Source organism: Accipiter gentilis, chromosome 12 (genome assembly GCF_929443795.1).
Source record: "Accipiter gentilis chromosome 12, bAccGen1.1, whole genome shotgun sequence".
NCBI classification, from domain to species: domain Eukaryota; kingdom Metazoa; phylum Chordata; class Aves; order Accipitriformes; family Accipitridae; genus Astur; species Astur gentilis.
The window spans coordinates 9,633,751-9,651,858 of record NC_064891.1 but is presented as its reverse complement, the minus strand read 5'-3'; the positions used below and the strand labels follow the sequence as shown (position 1 = coordinate 9,651,858).

At 41.7% G+C, this 18,108-nt stretch overlaps 1 protein-coding gene across 23 annotated transcripts in view; it reads right to left on the bottom strand.

Moving 5' to 3' along the window:
- ANK2 (ankyrin 2) overlaps positions 1–18,108 on the bottom strand; it is a 379,623-nt gene that overhangs the window by 92,971 nt on the left and 268,544 nt on the right. For all 23 annotated transcript variants that reach the window (XM_049814665.1, XM_049814670.1, XM_049814664.1 and 20 more), the window contains 11 exons: positions 15,904–16,002; positions 13,603–13,800; positions 10,503–10,601; positions 10,233–10,331; positions 7,590–7,688; positions 5,625–5,822; positions 3,541–3,639; positions 2,862–2,960; positions 1,325–1,522; positions 363–461; positions 157–255 (listed from right to left, as the gene is read on the bottom strand). In XM_049814665.1, coding sequence (XP_049670622.1) covers positions 157–255; positions 363–461; positions 1,325–1,522; positions 2,862–2,960; positions 3,541–3,639; positions 5,625–5,822; positions 7,590–7,688; positions 10,233–10,331; positions 10,503–10,601; positions 13,603–13,800; positions 15,904–16,002 — 1,386 coding nt within the window. The remainder of the gene's footprint in view (positions 1–156; positions 256–362; positions 462–1,324; positions 1,523–2,861; positions 2,961–3,540; positions 3,640–5,624; positions 5,823–7,589; positions 7,689–10,232; positions 10,332–10,502; positions 10,602–13,602; positions 13,801–15,903; positions 16,003–18,108) is intronic.

Genomic DNA, 18,108 nt, shown 5'->3' with positions numbered 1-18,108 from the left:
GAACGCATTCCACTACAGCCACGAATCACCATATATTGACGCCTACCATGCAATAATTATAGTTTCCTAGTACAAAGGCACCTATGGTATTATTCGTAGTGCTTGGTTACCAGGTTCATAATAAAGAGCAAAAGCAAGCAATGAAAAATTCTTTACCTTTGTTTTAGCATTGACATTTGCTCCCTGCTTGAGAAGAAAATTCACCATTTTGATGTTTCCATAGTGACATGCCACAATTAAAGGTGTATAACCAAGCTACAATAAGAGAACAAAGAAGTAAAACTGCAAGCTCAGTGGAACATTCCTTTTACAATGGTAGCATCCTTTAGCACACTAGAGACAGTAGCCACTCCATGATTTACCTTTGTCTGAGCATCTTGGTTTGCACCATGTTTTGTGAGTATTTCAGCTACATTCACTTTATCTTCTTGAGCTGCAAGGTGTAAGGATGTCAGTCCAGTCTGGAGGTAGAATATATAAAATAAATAAATAAATAAATGTAAAAATAAGAATAAAACCTACTTTACATGAGGAAAGCAATCTAGACTTTCCCACTTTCTCATCTTTAAAACATGAGGAGATCCTAACTATAGCTTCTAAGTATGGGTGGGTTTTTTTAAACAAAGTAGAGTTGACGTTTCTCCTGTTCCAGCTGACAAACAGCTCCAAAGCAATTACATCACCATAAGCACAGAGTAAGACTTCAGGCGTCAATGATCACGCTCAGATTTTATACAATAATGTCACTTGGGAAGCTGAGGAGCCCATTAATAAATCAGGGAAGCACATTCACCATGCTTCCCACCCCTCAGACGGGAAAGGGAACCTTGACAACTGCAGGCACGAGTCAGAATGAAGAAAATAACTCCAGAAATAGATCCCATTCAAAGACGCCAAGGACATGGATACAGCCTTCAACTAAGTTTGCTGTGATCACGCACAGAGTACTTGCCTGTGAACAAGGCAGGTAACAAATTTTGTAAGAGAAATGAAAGTCACCTTGGTTTTTATTGGTTAGGTAGCACAATTAATGCCAGACAATGAAAGACTTGAGCTTTCTATTTTGACTTGTATGAACAAAAGCTGGACGCTTTTGACCTTAAGTAACTAAGACTTACATATATGTCTGGGATAAATCTGGTGACCTATGAAGATCTACAGTAATGGGGTTTTGTTGAGGAACCTGTTTTCTATGAAAAAGATGTCATGTACAATCATAAAAAAACCAAAACAAAAACAAACAAAAAATCCTGGAAAGGTCCTCCATGGGATTTTTTTACTGGATACTCCCACCCACAGTACTTTGTCTCTGATTGTAAGTTACCTTTGTTGCCACATGGATATTGGATCCTTTCTCCAAAAGCAAGGTCACCATGTCCGTGTGACCTTCTTGAGAGGCTAGATGAAGTGGGGTGACTCCCTGCTTGGTCAAAATGTTAGTCTCAGCCCCATAGTTCAACAGAGTGGTAGCTATCTGCATCTGATTTTTCTTGGCAGCAATATGCAGAGGGGTATATCCATTCTAACACCAGTCAGGAAACAAAACGAGAATAAAGTTAACACGACACCAACGTAAGCCTAAGAAGTCAGGCACCATAGAACAGTATTATTTTATATTACCCCTTATTATCAGAGATGAGAGTTCATTAAATTTTCAAGGCCAGACATGTCCCACATGGCCCTGCTGTTGTGTTACTTTGTCCGTTTGTTATTTTCACCATCTAAACTAGAACAAAGCCAGCCCTCGCTAGGGTGAGCAGGACTGTTCAGCTGATACCTTCAAATTATCCTGAGTTTGACACCTACAATCTGAATAACCTATGTTGTAAATATTCACTTTTGACTGACGAGTGACATTCTCTGCAATGAGTGATGGGTGCACACTCTTCATTGCATTATGCTTTTTTGGAGCGTGTGGGTAGAGGTGTGTTTGCATAAGGAATTTTGATACATGTGTCAGTCACGGCACTAGCTGGAAACAGCAATAGGGAAGAATGTTTTTCTGATCAAATTAACCATTTAAGCAAAGTAGAATGTCTGGCAATAAGACAACTTCCCACCTTTAACTGCTTTACAACGCACTGTGGGAGAAAATTCTGGATTACAGCAGACAGCCCCTCTGGAGGTGTTCAGTTGGTTGGTCTGTGGTTTTGTGTTGTTGTTTTTTTTAAAGGGAGCTGTACTAAACTATTCTACTGCAACTGTAGCTTTTGCTGCTCTCCACACACCTCAATGGAAACAACAGCTCTGATACAGACACTTAACAGAGGGGATGTATTTTTTGGCAGCGTGTACAACAGCAGCCTCATGCAAGGCAGAACATCCTGGTATCAGCACCAATTTGCTCGTTATTTTCCCCTTTTAGTAGCCTTTGCCTAACACGGTGCTATCATGCCACTGTTCCTAACCCCAGAATGAATTCTCCGTACACGTGGTCAGAATATACACATCGTTTCTAATATTACATAATACTGAAGTGACTTCCAGCTGTGACTAAAGTTCACAAACATAAAAACGGGCTCAGAGACACATATGTATTTCTTTTTCAGCGGCGGTCTGAGCGCGCTGTAATTTAGGTGGGGTGGTCATCCAGCCAGGGCCAACTTCCCGCTAAAGGAACCTCACACGGCTCCGCCACTCGCCCACTCACCGCAGCGACCGCCTCCAAGGCCCCCCCGCAACCCCCGCGCCCTGGGGATGATTTCATTTCTTTCCATCGAGCCGACGATCCCCCACACCTCGGGCCGCGCCCGAAGCGCTGCCTGCCGCCGGTGTCCCGTCCCCTCCCCGCCTCCGGGGAAGAGATGGCAGCGGGCCGGGCCGCCCCCAGCGGCAAGGCGTTCCCTCAGGCGGGCGCTCACCTTGGCGGTCGCGTGTGGCGAGGCGCCCTTCTCCAGCAGCAGCAGCGCCACCTTCTGGTTGTCGTAATGGGCGGCCACGTGGAGGGGGGTGAGGCCGTTCTGTAAGGGCGGTTACGGCGTTAGGCTGCGCTCGCGGCGGGGGCGCGGAAAGGGAAGGGGGCGCGCGGCGTTAGGGAGCCGTTAGTCCGTGAGAGGACCGGGGGTGGCTGAGGGGCAAAGGGCTGCGGCCGGCCGTTAGCGGGGGAGAAGCGGGGGAGGAGGGTGAATGCGGGCCGCCCGGCAGGCTTCGTTTCCATCTCCCCGCAGCCCAAGCTAAGCAATTCGCACAGCGTGGGGGGAAAGCAAGCCTTGCAACCTCCCCCCCCCCCCCCCCCCCCCAAATTTATCTATTAGGATTTTCACAGTTTGGTCAGCTTAATGGAACTGGCGCTTCCTCAGCCACGGAAACTTATCTGCCCTCAGAGCTGTGTGCACCCTCCTGCCTGGGACCCAAACCCGACAGGCTCAGTGGCGCGGCCCCCATAACCATCACCTTTGGGGAAACGCAACCCTGACAAAGCCAAGGCCACCATGCAAAAGCTGCTGCAGCCTTCTTTCACGTGCGTGTTTCACACAGTTCTTTCCTAAGGAAATATCCAAAACGCTGCTGACGTTTTTTTCTCCTCTTTCTCATCAGTACCTTGCCAGCTGAATCAGGAGAGGCGCGACGCTGCAGCAGGAGTTTTGCCACTTCCAGGCTCCCATATTTGGCCGCCACATGCAAAGGTGTGAATCCCTTCTGAAAAATTCGAGGAGATAAAAAGCAGATGTTTCCATTAAAGGTCATGCTGTCATCCTCTCTTTTACAACTATGTATTAAGCGCTTACTCTTCAACCTACATTCTAGCTCGCAGAATCAACAGCCGTACCTAGAACGAGCATCATCTCTTGAAAGCGCTTTGAGAAGCATGAAATACAAGAAAACACTTTCCCTTTCATTATTCTTTCCTATATACATGCTGTCAGGCAGGCAGATATTTTATCTGATACAGACTCTACTAGCAAGATACAATGTGCGTGTGGGCAATGAAGGCATTTGTTCAAATTTCTACTCCAAACCAGCTGCACTTTTTAGTTTCGTGATGACAGCTTTAGAAATATTTCCTATATCAATTGTTGCCAGTAACAATGAAACACCAACTAAACTCAGTGAGAAAAGCTCCAAACTTTGTATTCCTCCTTTAGAGTTTGTTGAAGAATGGTTTATATTTGGGCTTATGTATCCATACAGTCACTAAGTTCTGCTGCAGCCTCTGAACTGCAGCTAAAAAAAAATTCACGCCTGACTCAATGGCAGTGGTATTGGAAACACACCGTGGCAAGACTAAAACTCTTGTCTTTTAAAAAGAGTCCTTTTCTATTTGTTTTAATAATGCTTGTCAGTACAGCACAGGTGTGAGGTCTATGTCAAACTAGCATGCTCTTTGCCTCTTTTAATTTAAAAAACCATGTTGATAAGGAAAACTCATGAATGCAAGACAGTAGGTGGCAGACTGCACCGCCACCCTGACAGTAATTCCGGGGGAGCTACAATGACCTATTTGCCTGACACATAAGTGATGTGCAATGTTTATTATCATTATCATCTTGTTCCATTAATCCCACCTCAAAAAGAGTTTACGTCAGGGAATCTCAAACGTTTCCAGTTCATGAATCACAGGTTTGTAGAGAGATTATCTAGTGTAATACATCTTCTATTCATAATTATAGAATGTTCCTGCAGTACTAAAGCAATTGCCATAAAGCAATATGGGAAATTAGGAAAGTATTTAGTGTATTTTTAGCCATTTTAATGTGATTTAACAGCTGGATAAAAGAAGAACAGCAAGCATTCCCAGTAATCCATGGATCATAATTTGAAAATTGCTGGTTTAGTCTTCTAGACCCTGGAAGACACCCCATTGTTCAAAAATACCTTTTAAGCTCCAGCTGTAAAATTGGGGGTACTTTTTTAAAACCTAAAACAACAGTGAGAATTAAGTGATTCTCACTTAGTCACATGCAATAAATTTGGAAAAGATACCTTGGCACATAATTCTATTCACAGCCATCTATTTTCTTACATGTTCATCACTCTGTTAGGAATCTATTGGTAAACATTTTCAGTTAACAAAACAATAACAGTTCTGCAGACTATTTCTTTCATAATACTGGACAAAATAGCCTATTGTGTCATATGACACCTCATTTATAGAGCCACTGAAAATACATTCAGCATTAGATGCAACGAGACAGATGCTGACTTGTACGTTTTAGGAACATTCCTTTCAGCTAGCACAGACCAGAATTATTCTACTATTTAAATACACAGGGTACTGAAGAATAAGCAGGCCTGTTCATGAAAAAAAGTGTCGTCATCATTCCTTTTTCTTTTTTGAAAATTTTGGCCAAAAAACCCCTACCCAGAACACAATGGGAAAGAGAGAAACAAGGACTTTGTGTACGTTTGAAACCTGTTGGGACCATGTATTTATCATGATCTGCATTTGGCTCCAGCAGGAACCAAACTCCCAACTTCAGATGACAGAAAAATGTGTCAAAATTTGATTAACTTCTGATACATGACTTCAGTCTATTGGATCACTGTTGATTAAGTAAGAACAAAACAGAAGACCCAAACTAGTTCAACTTCTCAATGTGAAAACACATTCCTCATAGAACAGGCGTGCGGTGGCATGCACCGCCTGTGCTACTGGAATACAGACACAAAGCATTTTGTCTTACTTTGGTGGACATGGAGTGCGAGGCACCTGCCTCCAGGAGAACTGATGCGACATCAACTTGTCCCTCTCTGGCAGAGATGTGCAGTGGAGTGTACCCATTAGTTGTCGCAGCATCAGGGTGGGCCATGTGCTGTAGCAGAAGTTGGACGATCTCCGTTTTACCCAAGCGAGAAGCAATGTGCAGTGGAGTCTGTTCTTCCTACAACTCAAATCGAGTGGATAATTAGCACAGGTAGAACCACCCTGAACACAATATTGTGGCTGATCCCAATAGATCTATCTATGCATTTGTCTTGCAAAAATCATAGGAAGTAATAGTACGAAAAAAGACAGTAATGGAGGGCTCACAGTTTAATTTTGCGATGAGCTTCAGCAATGTCTTATTAGAACAGAGAGAACTATGAAGAAAAACTTTTTTTTTTCCTTTTATCAAGCAGATGGCACACATCGCTCTGAGCATCACTTGCTCGCCTTTGTGTTCTTAATTTGTTTTACAACAGCTGTACCTTGCTATACAAAAAGTCCCCTTGGTTTCAAAATCTGCCACTAACTGCTATCAGAACCTCTGATGTTTAGTTTTAGGACATGGCTGTGCACATGCTTGCTCAGATAGAACAGCTAATGCTGGTCTGAGTCAGGCATATTGTACTGGGTCTAGCCAGGATGGAGTTAATTTTCATCACAGCTGCCCGTACAGTCCTCTGTTTTAGATTTCTGACCAAGACAGTGTTGATAACACACCAGTGTTTTTGCTGTTTCTGGACAGTGCTTACACAGTGCCAAGGCTTTCCCTGTTTCTCCCTCTGTCCCCCAAGGGAACAGGCTGGGGGTGGGCAAAAGGTTGGGAGGGGACACAGCCAAGACAGCTGCCCTGAATTGACCAAAAAGATAATCTGTACCATATAGCGTCACGCTCACCTATAAAAATAGGGGGCAAGTTTTTCCAAAGGAGCTGTTGCTCAGAGACTGGCTGGGCATCTGTCTGCTTGTGGGAGGTGGAGAGTGATCGCCTTTGCATCACTTGGGGAGGGATGGGGGGTGCTTTTGTGTTTTGGGTTTTTTTTTTTCTTTGTTTCACCTATTAAACTGTCTTCATCTCAACCTGTCCTGGTTTCAGCTGGGATAGAGTTAACTGTCTTCCTAGTAGCTGGTACAGTGCTGTGTTTTGAGTTCAGCATGTGAAGAATGTTGATAACACTGATGTTTTCAGTTGTTGGTCAGTAGTGTTTAGACTAAAGTCAAGGATTTTTCAGCTTCTCATGCCCAGCCAGGGCACAAGAAGTTGGCACAGGACACAACCAGGGCACCTGACCCAAACTGGCCAACGGTGTATTCCATACCATGTGACGTCCCATCTAGTTTAGGAACTGGGAAGTGGGGGGCAGGGAATCGCCGCTCGGGGTCTAGCTGGGTGTCGGTCGGCGGGTGGTGAGCAGTTGCCCTGCGCATCATTTGTACATTCCAATCCTTTTATTACTACTGTTGTCATTTTATTAGTGCTATCATTATCATTATTAGTTTCTTCTTTTCTGTTCTATTAAACCGTTCTTATCTCAACCCAGGAGTTTTACTTTTTTCCCCCCGATTTTCTACCCCCGATTTTCTCCCCCATCCAGTGGGATGGGGGCGAGTGAGTGAGCGGCTGCGTGGTGCTTAGTTGCTGGCTGGGCTTAAACCACGACACAACCCAAGAGATTTTCTTGCTTTTACCCCTCCAGTTCTCTCCCCCATCCTGCCGCGGGGGCAGTAAGTGAATGACTGAGTGGGGCTGAGCTGCCGGCCAGTGTCAGCCCACCACACACATTCTCTTTGGAAGATCTATGCATAAATAGGTTACTGTTTTCAGAACTGGTTTTAGGTGTGCTTAATATTGAAGCAACAGATGAAATAAAAATGAAATTGCTCCTCTGCTTCAGCTATGTTTTGAATAAGAGAAAGCAAAAAAAATTGTAAGCAGAACACCTACCCTGGCTCGGGCATCAACCAGGGCCCCATTTCTCAGGAGGCAGCGAACTACTTCCACCTGCCCAGCACGTGCCGCCATGTGCAATGCAGTTTCTCCACGCTGCAGAAAAGCAAAAGCATTTCAGTGTCCTAAACCTCCATGAAGAAACAAGGCTCTGACGGTGTAAATTCCACCCACGTCAACTCGTGCAGAGACCCGCCTTTCCACCAGCTGAGAATCTGGCTTCAGACCCAGTAACAGGCAGTTCAGAAGGGTGTGTGCGCATACATGTCACGGGGCCTGGGTACGCTCTGGTTTGCAAACTCAGTGATCCCAGACAAACGTCATCTCAGACTACAGAGTGTCAGAATGAAAATCCTGGCTTATAAAAAATTCTGCTGTATAGACTCCCCTGGTCACATATGTTCCTCAGCTTTCTACGTAACAGTGCATCAGCTTGTGTGCCGCACAGAAGATAAGAGAGTATATTGAGCCTGTCTCTCTCAAGGGATTGCGACGCACATGAGCCTCAAGATGTAAGAGGATATTTTTCCAGATGGTCTCTTCCTGCACACTGTGCGGAGCTGGCAGCGTTAAAAGGCCTTGCAATGGCTGTGCACAACTGAGCCAGCATATGAAATGTGTAAAAACCGTGCTCAGCAGTGTGTCTCTGTCTTCAGGCTATGGAATGAATCTTGTTTCAAGCCTCTTGTAGCCCACAGAATTTGAAGGAGAATATGAAATTTTGGAAAGCTGACTGGAGCAATGTGGAATTTCAGATCAGGATAATGAAGTACGGATGATACATTCAAAGCATTTACTTCTTGCATAGGTTTGCAAAGGAACACTGAAAATGAGTATTCCTTGACAGTGGCATTTCTAGCTTAATTTTGCACTGTCCACCATTCTTTGAGGGCACTGTGCTAAAGTGGACTAAAACAGTCCCTGTGCAGCTGATCGGTAACTGGTACATTAGGTACTGGGACAGTTCCGCAACCAGAAGCTCTGTATTTATCTGTTAGGTTATGATAACACAGCAGGAATGATCACTTCTTTGTGTTAATTGTTCCTTCTCCTCATTCTAGTGCTGGAGTATATTCTGTCATAAGGCTTCACCCCCATGATTATCAAGTTAAAATGCAATTGCCAAAATGAACACTCTGGTTGAGATCTTTTGCATCAGAATCAGGAATCATGTCTTCTTGTCCTTTGCCCAGATGTAGGGAAGGAAGCAGCCTGTGCTTGCCTACTATTATGAATTCCTAATTAAAGCAAACCCTCTTCACCAGGAGTTGATTTATCTTGTCATTTTTAAATTAACATTGTATTGCCAGCTGTGGTTAGTAAATAGGCAACAAACAAAATCCCACAGCCCTAGCTACAAATCTGAGTAGAGAATTTCATCTATATAAACTTCATTACCTGAAGAATGAGCTGTTTAAAATGTGCGTAAGTTTTACATTTCACGCACTCTAAAGATCAAATTTCTATAACGACCCTTTTGTAGTTGCATTAGCAAAGCAATTTAGCTCTTGGAAACAGTTAGTAATTCAACGGGGAACTTCAGCTTACCAAGTAAAAGCCAAGACACCTGTGTAGCATAAATTGTAAAGTGTTAAACTTTGCACACAAATGTCCGGTAACACAATACTTTTAATTGCTTCCACAAGCATTTCTTGTTGGCTTTCAAATCATCAATAAAGTTTTCATATAAAGATTGCTTCTTTAAAAAAGTATGAAAGCAGTAAGAAAAATCTGTTCTAATGATTCAAGCAAACAACTCGGTGTGCTCAACATTTTCACGAGGTTCCATATAAGATTTTTCTAACTGAGAAAAACTGACAAGTCCAGTGTACCTGGATTACTAAATTTTTGTTGTTGTTCTGTTGTTGGGAATGTTTATCTATAACATTATTTACTGGTAAAAAGCTGCTTTCAAAGTGCAGGTGGTCATAAGTTGACTATTTGTTTATACTGACAAACTTGAACAGTAAGATATCTATGAAATAGAGCTCAGAAAGCTATCGTGTTCTTTTTATTGTTCTGTTCTTGGTAACTAGGCTATTGGTATACAAACACTGATTTCTATGGTAAGTCAGGTTCTGCATTTTGTGTTACCTCCCAAAGGTCACATTTTCTAGATTTAAGCATGTTCTTTCAAAAGGCACCAGTTCCTGGAATTTCCTGTATAAGAGGAACATCGTGAGTTTAACATTTTTCCTTTTTGTTTAATTGTTAGGTTTTAAGCATTTAATACCCTTTCACCGATACAAATGACACAATTTCATGGCAGCCAGTGAAGCTATGCAAGCAGAAATTAGAGCCACTTGGATTTAAATTTCATCTTTCAGAACGGAAACACAGTCTTCCCTGTGACTTGGCTTATAATCAGTTTTGGATGTATTTGGTGAGCTTTGTCTGTTTCTAAGGGAAACTTTACCTACTCGAGCATTGTTGAAGAATACATGAAACCACAGATGGCTTATAATGCATATACAATCACCATTTTCCTCTCTTCACTAAAGGTGCTAGAATCATTTGTCCTAAAATGCAATAAAGTCAGAAGGTATCATTAAAATGTGACCTTTGGTTGACCTACATGGTAGGCCAGACCCTTTTCGGAGGAGGTACTGCACAGAGGATTCTAGTCAAAGCCATACTCACAATGTTAGTGACATCAGGAGAGGCTCCGTTCTGCAGCAGAAGGAGGACTATGTTCAAGTGGCCCATAAATGCAGCCACGTGTATTGGTGTGAGGCCCGACTGCGAAACAAAGCAAGAGCAGTTTTACTCCTCTGCACGGGTGTAGAGAAGGGGCTTCTTTGTTTAAATAAAACATAAGTGAAAGTGAGGCATGAGAGGAGAGAGAAAGAAAGAGGCAAAAAGGGAGAGAGAGAAGGAAATGTTTCTTCAGGACATGAAACATTTTTCTACCTCTGTTATAGCCTGGATTGAAGCCCCATATTTCACCAGGAGTTCCATGACTTTGATGCGATTTTTCTTGCAGGCAATGTGCAGTGGAGTAAAACCATTCTGTGCAAAAGACAGTCATGTTAGTTAAAAACATGCAGCTACACTTTCCACACAGCTCTATGCCGGCACACTGGGAGCAGAAGTGTTAGAGTACTAGAAGCAATTGTTCTTTATGCACAACAGGTTATGAATTACAGACATCTCCCAGTAGTCTGAGGGAGAACAAAGCAGCGCTGCTGCTTTCTTCTCAGGCAATGGAGAGAAACTGAACTTCCACCTTCAAAAACCAAATACAGATAGGCCTGTTCTGACTTCCAAGTGTATGCGTGCACGTCTGTATGTATGTGGTTCCGAAGGTTGCACGCATGTATATGTAAGGATGACTTAATGTGGTTCCCAAGATTGCCTAACACAAGGAAAATGTAAGAAATGCTAGTGATCGCTTTGAAATCAGTTAGTGTCTTTTGAAATGTATAAAGCATATTCTATACCTCTCCAGGAAAAGAACAGAGTACTTCTTCCAGATTCTACCTTATTTCATTTTTCTTTTTTTGGATATCTTGTAATCTAAGCATCTATGTGTGATTATTTTTATATTTATGCATCAATCTACAGTATACCACATTCATGTTTGTGCGTGTGTGAGCATTCTGCGAGGTATCTTAAATAAATAATCACTACTTTGGCTGTGCTTTCATGACACGAAGTGTTCACTCTTGAAGTATTTGTGGCCCCTCTTCCTGCCCTGCTGAGTCATGAAGCCTTGTAAGCAAGGTCTTGGCCCTCATCTGAATTAAAATTAAATGGGGCAGGGACAGGAATGAAAGGGGGGTGGGGAGGAAGCATCTTCAATCAAGCCTGCAAGCTAGCATTTTTTATTGTGAGACAATAGGTTTAGTGTTGTGCTCACCATCAGCTCATATTAATTTCTTCAGAAATGTTTATTCAGTAAGACTGAGGGCCAAATCAAAGCAATTCTTCATACTTTATACTGTAATACATGCTTTGACTTCAAGATTTTTTTATGTACTATTATAGTTAATGCAGGTTAAGTGTGTGCCTAAAGCTAAGCAAACACATTATTCACCATATGTGAACATTTTAGTAAAAAGCATAGGTAACATTCTTAGATAATGTTGAAAAATTGCCATATTTTCTAATAAAAAGGATCAGTATTGCTAAACAATCAACTAGCAGTAAACAGAACTTATCAGTGATATCTTAGCTCATGGAAAGAGGCATGTGACAGATTATTCTACAGTCAGCTTCTGTTAAGGGAAATGTTAATTACTAGTTGATTTGAAGGTGCTTTAAAGCATATACAAATTGAAAAAGCTGAGAACTCATATAGTGCTTGTATCCCCAAATCATTTTGCAAATGTTAACAAGTATTTTTTTTAAATCTAGCTGAAAAATAATTATTTGTAAAATAATTCAGGACTCAGCTGAATATTATTACTACTATTATGCTTCTCCAATTTCTAAAGAAGGAATCAAAACCATTAGACATTTTACCTCCCGCACATCTCTCAATAAATTTCATAGGGAGTTTTCCTGTTTCAGAAGTTTCCCCATTTTCACTTAATTTTACTGCCTGAGTTGATTTAATTTTGCTACTGCTATTTAAGTGAGGAACAGTTTGGATGGGGGAGAGGAAAAGGCAGAAAAAACATATCACTACCAGAAATTACAAGCATCATTTAATATATTAAATACTATAAACAAGCCAGAGGTGACAAGTCCCCGGTGGGAGAGGAAAGAAGAGGGAGAAAAAAAAACCCGCAACAGTCTGGAGGGAAGAGAGCAGAGGGGCAGCGGCCTGAGGGTGTTCTCCTTTCATTTCAGATGTTTGTCTGGGCAGGAGGGAGGGAAGGAGGGCAAAGAACAGAAGGCATATTTCTGGTCATGGAAGGAAAGAAAGATGTGGGGCTTAGCACATAATGTGTATGCGTAGGTAGCTGAGGAAAGTACAGCTAAAGATAATCAAAAGACTGGCAAGAAAAACAAGAAAGGATGAAAACAGCATTGAAAAAGATCAACCAAGTGAACTTGATGTTGAGAAAGACAAGACAAGAAAAGCATAAGAAGAGGAAGCAAGAGGGGTTACAGGATTTGCGGGTATAGACAGGCCAAGAAAAACGAGAGGGCAGAAGAAAAAAGCATCAATAAAAAGTCAGTGCCAAGGAAGTAAGGGATAGGGGGAGCCTATACAGAAAAACACAGGGTCATATTTAAGTCAAAAAGCTGGGGAAGACATCAGACTGGCCTGCAGTGGAAATTCTGTGGAGGCACTGAATACAGCAGGCAATGGCAGACTTCTTGCCATGCAGAAGTATCTCAAGTGTTCACAGTCTCTTTCTTTCCCCCACTGAGTGTAATATATTGGTATTTTACCTTCCATCCAGCTAACAGCTCACGGGGACACTTCCTATTAGAGAAAACTGGAATCTTGTCTGGGTTTGGATAAAGACTCTTCAAAGCTTTATCTGTTCCCAAAGCCAAATGTGATGTTTTTCTCTCAGTGAGAGGATAATGGTCTGAGCAGTGAGTGAAAGGAATCATACCTCTTTTCCTGTAAGCATCAGAAGAACTGTTTTTTGAAAAGGAAGAAAAGTGGCACCTAATAGAGGGGAATGTCATAATTTGATAAATGCAGAAATATTAGCTTTTTAATATATTTTCTTCATGCCAATTAACCTACTGATTCAGAGGAAAGCTTAGAAATTATTTGTGTATCATATCACATAGTATGGAAAACTGAACTATTAATTCAGTAAAATACCAATGCCTATGTTAGCATCAGCTAGAAACAGCTCTCATTTTAGGAACTCTGTAGAGCTTCCAGACCTGATACTACAGCCAATTGCCATGGGACGTGGTCTGTGACTAGGCCTAATGATAAAAGATACAATACTGGTAACCAGCAGGTGTGACAACCCCTGTTGTTACTACAACTATTTAAGGTCGGTGGAGTTTGTTGACAGAGTTTTCACTTAGCTTTACCAGTAAGAGCTACTCATCTGCCCTGGATAGCTTTGTTATATAGGTGGGACAGGTTTACCAGGGCACGAGCATTAGGATTTGCTCTCTTGTCCAGAAGGAGTTTGGTGACACGATAGTGGCCGCAGTGTGCTGCCACGTGGAGGGCAGTCAGGTAATCTAGCGTGACATCATCCACAGGAGCTTTGTGCTGCAGTAGGTGTTTGACACATTCCACGTGGTCCCCCTGGGCCGCCATGTGAAGTGGAGAGAGTCCATTCTGCGGCAAAAGAAAACAGAACAGTAACTTCTAGTAACTCTCACTTAGATTGTGGCATATATTAGAAGGATGCCATCAGGAGTTTGCAGAGTATCCCCATCACTGAAACAGAGCCACATCTGAGCTATGGAGTGGAGGAAAAACTGAAAAAAGCTATAGCCACCCCTCCCCTTCCAGCAAATACAGGCAAATTTAGAGGAACATCATATAATTAACTAAAATCAGAATTTATTCAAAGCAAAAGAATCTAAGGGTCTTGCCTCATGATTTAATAAAACATATCTTGACCTTACAAGACAGTTCTGGGAATACTCATCATTAACACTAAGACATAGGTCGTATGTTAATTAGCAGAAAAGCACCTACTTACCCATCACCGTATTTATTAACGAACCTATATTCTTTTCTTTAAGTGCTCAATAAAAAAAAAAAAAGAGGTATATTGACAAACCTGACCCCGGAGCTTCTGGGTAACGATACCTTCAACCACCACCAGTTGGACCTTTTGTTCAAACTGTAACACTTAAAGGGCAGTGGAAGCAAGAGTTTTATAGCCCTGTCTGGCTTTAATAGATCTTTTTGTAAATACTGAAGTCCATGGAAGATAGACAATTAAGAAGAAAGAGAATTGTTGCTATTAATATGTATAACGAGTTGTTTTCAGGAAAAAATTGTTTCATATTTACATATTTGTCTGTCTCCAGTTTGGAACCACCTGTTTCAGCTGTAAGTCAGAAGAGGAAGTTGCTTTCAAATTTAATTTAATTTTACATGCAATAAGGTACTTAAAAGGCACTGCGTCTTTGAAGGTAGACTATAACATACAGAATTGAGCAGGTAACTGACTTGGTGTGGTCAAACTGATTGTATATATGTCACCTGGAAGGAGGGAGTTATTCACCAGACAGTTCTGCTCTGCTTAGTCCTCAACACAGTGGGGACATCCAGATGCTGCCACAGCAATGCTGATATTTTGTCCTGACTGGCAACATCTAGTAAGCCTGCCTGAAGTGTGCACAATATATATGGCAGGGTCTGTTCTTCTGAGCCTCTCTACCTCTTAGAGAAGTGAGGGTGTTGAGACATGAGGTTCACCCAAACACCTCCCATCAAAGGAATCAGTGAAACTATAAGGAATCTTTTCCCTACAATTGCCATCTCCCTGTGGATCCCTTCTGTGTAAACAGATGACCTGGACTACTTGGTGCTATCAAGGATGCACAGCTTGAGCACATCCTTATTTGATGTAGTTGATATGCTTGTAACCCAGGGATAAAATCTCCCAATGACTATACAGAGAAAATCTTAAGTCTCCAGTAAGGATCACTATGGGTCAAAAAATACACCAATCACCCTTGTTTTGAGCCATGTTTGAGGGAGTGAGGCCCGTAAACCGTGCAATGGTCTGAAACTAATATTTAAATTGTTTGTCCCTCCTGATCTTCTGGGGGACCTCAAGCATATCATTGTAATACTGTGTCTCACTGTTTTCCAACTAATGATACCAGCTACCTTTGTCAGGCACTCTGAAATTTACTGATGTGAAGTGCTGCTCAGTGGGGTTTGCTATTATACTACAAGTATCTTTCTCTTGTTAGTTTGACCAAAGGGACAGTATTTGTAGGAAATGCATTAATCTTAGATGTGTGCTTTTCAGAAATCAGTAGGAACACACTGAAATAATTTTCCAAGTCTGAAATAGTCCATGAAAACAACTAGGAGAAGCTGCAAGTCACAGATTCTAGTTAGCTTACAGGAAAGATCGGAAAATAAATACCAGGAACCATCGCTCGGGAGTGACTGACCCAGCTTTCCAATCTCTGTGTCCTACAATCTTACGAAGCAACAAAAGTGAAGTGCTTGCAGAAGCACTATATAGTTTAGTTTAGTCTGATGTTATAGAGAGGGGCAAAGAAGCTTATACCGTTTCATATATTTGGAAAGGATAGTCCCTAATTATGTAAGAAAACCTTATTTGGGATCATTCTACCCATTAATACATTTCCTCTGGGAGAACAGAGATGTTCCTTGTCCTTTCAGTGACACTGAAAATTCTGTGGAAAGTTACATAGAGCTGTTAACATATTCTAATAAGACACACACCTTGGTCCGTGCAAGCAGCGGGGCACCTCGTTCCAGCAGCAGCTCCACAACTTGGTCATGTCCACTTCTTGCAGCACAGTGGAGTGGGGTAAGTCCATCCTTAAAGTAAAAGGAGGGAAAACAAATGAGCATATCCCCAGCTGTCTGTCCTGGCACTCTGAGGAACAGCCTTCCAGGAATGCAGCCCCACAAATGTGTGAAGAAGCTCCTTTTTTTTAGGCTCCTAACTAAACCTGGCTCCAACATATGAAGTTTCATCCCTGTTCTTCCTTGCACCAGTAAAGGACACTTTAAGGTTACTGTTTCAGAGAGGAAGCCCATTGTGTGTTGAAATCTCTTATCAAAGAGGATAATGAGATCATGCATTGCCTCCTCCCCTCCTTCTCCTCTGCATGGCTTTGAGATTGTATTGCCTCTCCCTGGATAATGTGTGCTGGGCCAAGGATGCTCCGTTAATCAGTCCTTGTCCTTTGGATTGCTTTTGGTGCAGGGATGAAACAAGACATATTCATATGAGAAAATTTACTCTAAAATTTATTTTTTTTTAAACAGGCAGCAGGAGAAAGAAGATTTTAAAACCAAGAAAAAGAAACAAACAGAACAAAACCTTTCATTTCTGCAATTGAGTGGTGAACGAAGAGCTAACAATTCTTTGCTAAAACTGCTGTGAGACCACCAACTTTGCAATATTTTTTCCATTGCAGAATGCCACCCCATACCAAAAGACTTGCTCAGGCTACTCAGTAATGATTACAGCAGTGGTAGCAAAAGATGTGTCAATGAAACATTTAGTTAGGAGAATGCATTCTAGGCAATTCTGCTACCGTTTGGACTTCATACAGAAAAATACAGGAAATATGAGGCAAGAAAAATGGTTGCAAAAGGATATTGGTGCTGAATGACAGAAAAAAAGAAAATACATAAAATATAGAAGCTCAAGTTTTCATCTCATTAGACCTCAATATTGTTCAGGCATGCAGTCAGAGAAGTCATCAATACTCATTCAACAGAGATAGATTTATAAAGGTGAAGTGGTAACAGTTTTTAATCACAAGAAAAGCCTTCTCCCTTTGAGACACACTGCTCATTTAGATGAGGTAGATGCTATTATTCTAGGGTGCTTTCTGAAGAATTCAGTAACAGCCTGATTAAAAGATGAACATACTGGTCTGAGACAGGTTTACTACTTAAAAGTTAAAGAAGTAGCAAAAATGCAAAATCATGGCCTTAAGTATGAGTTAGAGATCCTACTTCATACACAGATAGACTGTTTGCCTTGCTGGAGTTTGGAGGAAGTCTACATTGCTATATTTTTATTTCTACTACTAACATTTTTAAATTCAAAGTAGCTCTAGACTGCACAGTGCCACTGCAATTGCAACGTCATTTTGGCTATGCAAACATAGCCCTGTAATACTCTACAAAAGGTAGTTCCAAGAAGTAGATCCTCCTTCATCCTCAGGTTCAAAAGCACAGAGCATCTTTCTGAGTCAGCAGTGCAACAAAGCTCCACTGCAGTGAAGAACTGAAGTCCTCCCTTCAGTTTTTTCTCCCTTACTTATCTACTGTTTCCAGAGACATTTCAGAAACACATGACAGGGTTAGGTGCGCCTTGACGCTCACTATCTCTGAGGCAGAGGCATCACTAAATCCCAGGGAAGCTTTGCAAAAAAATTCAACAGATGCAAGATCAAACCCACAAGCAGAATTCAAGCCCATTCAACAGCTGGCAGACTGGGTCAATGTAAAGGAACTGGGAGTCACTAGCTGATCTGTTTCTTTTTTCTGCACTGAAACTTCAGTGTCCCCTAAATCAAGTCTTTATAAGCACAACTGAGGTATATTTTCATTCTGCTGCCAGAGGGATTCATACCCATAATTCCCATTAGCATTACTAAGGTGAGAATATATCCCAAACTTATTTCTAGGAAAGGTATTTATTTGGTATTTCTTTCCAGTTTCTGGCCTTTTGTGCTCCACATTTTTAATCTATGTGGGATGTTCACTTTCCCTACCTGCATAGTGACTTTGATGTTATTCTATTTAATAAAACAGCAAAAGAAAGCTAGAATTGTGGGGACCCTTGAAAAAAAACAGGACAAATCCCCAGAGGGAGAAGAAAGAAGTAAAATACAAGCTAAGAAACACATCAACTCCACAAGAAAGTCCAGCTAAAACAAAAATAAGAACTAAATCATTAAAAAG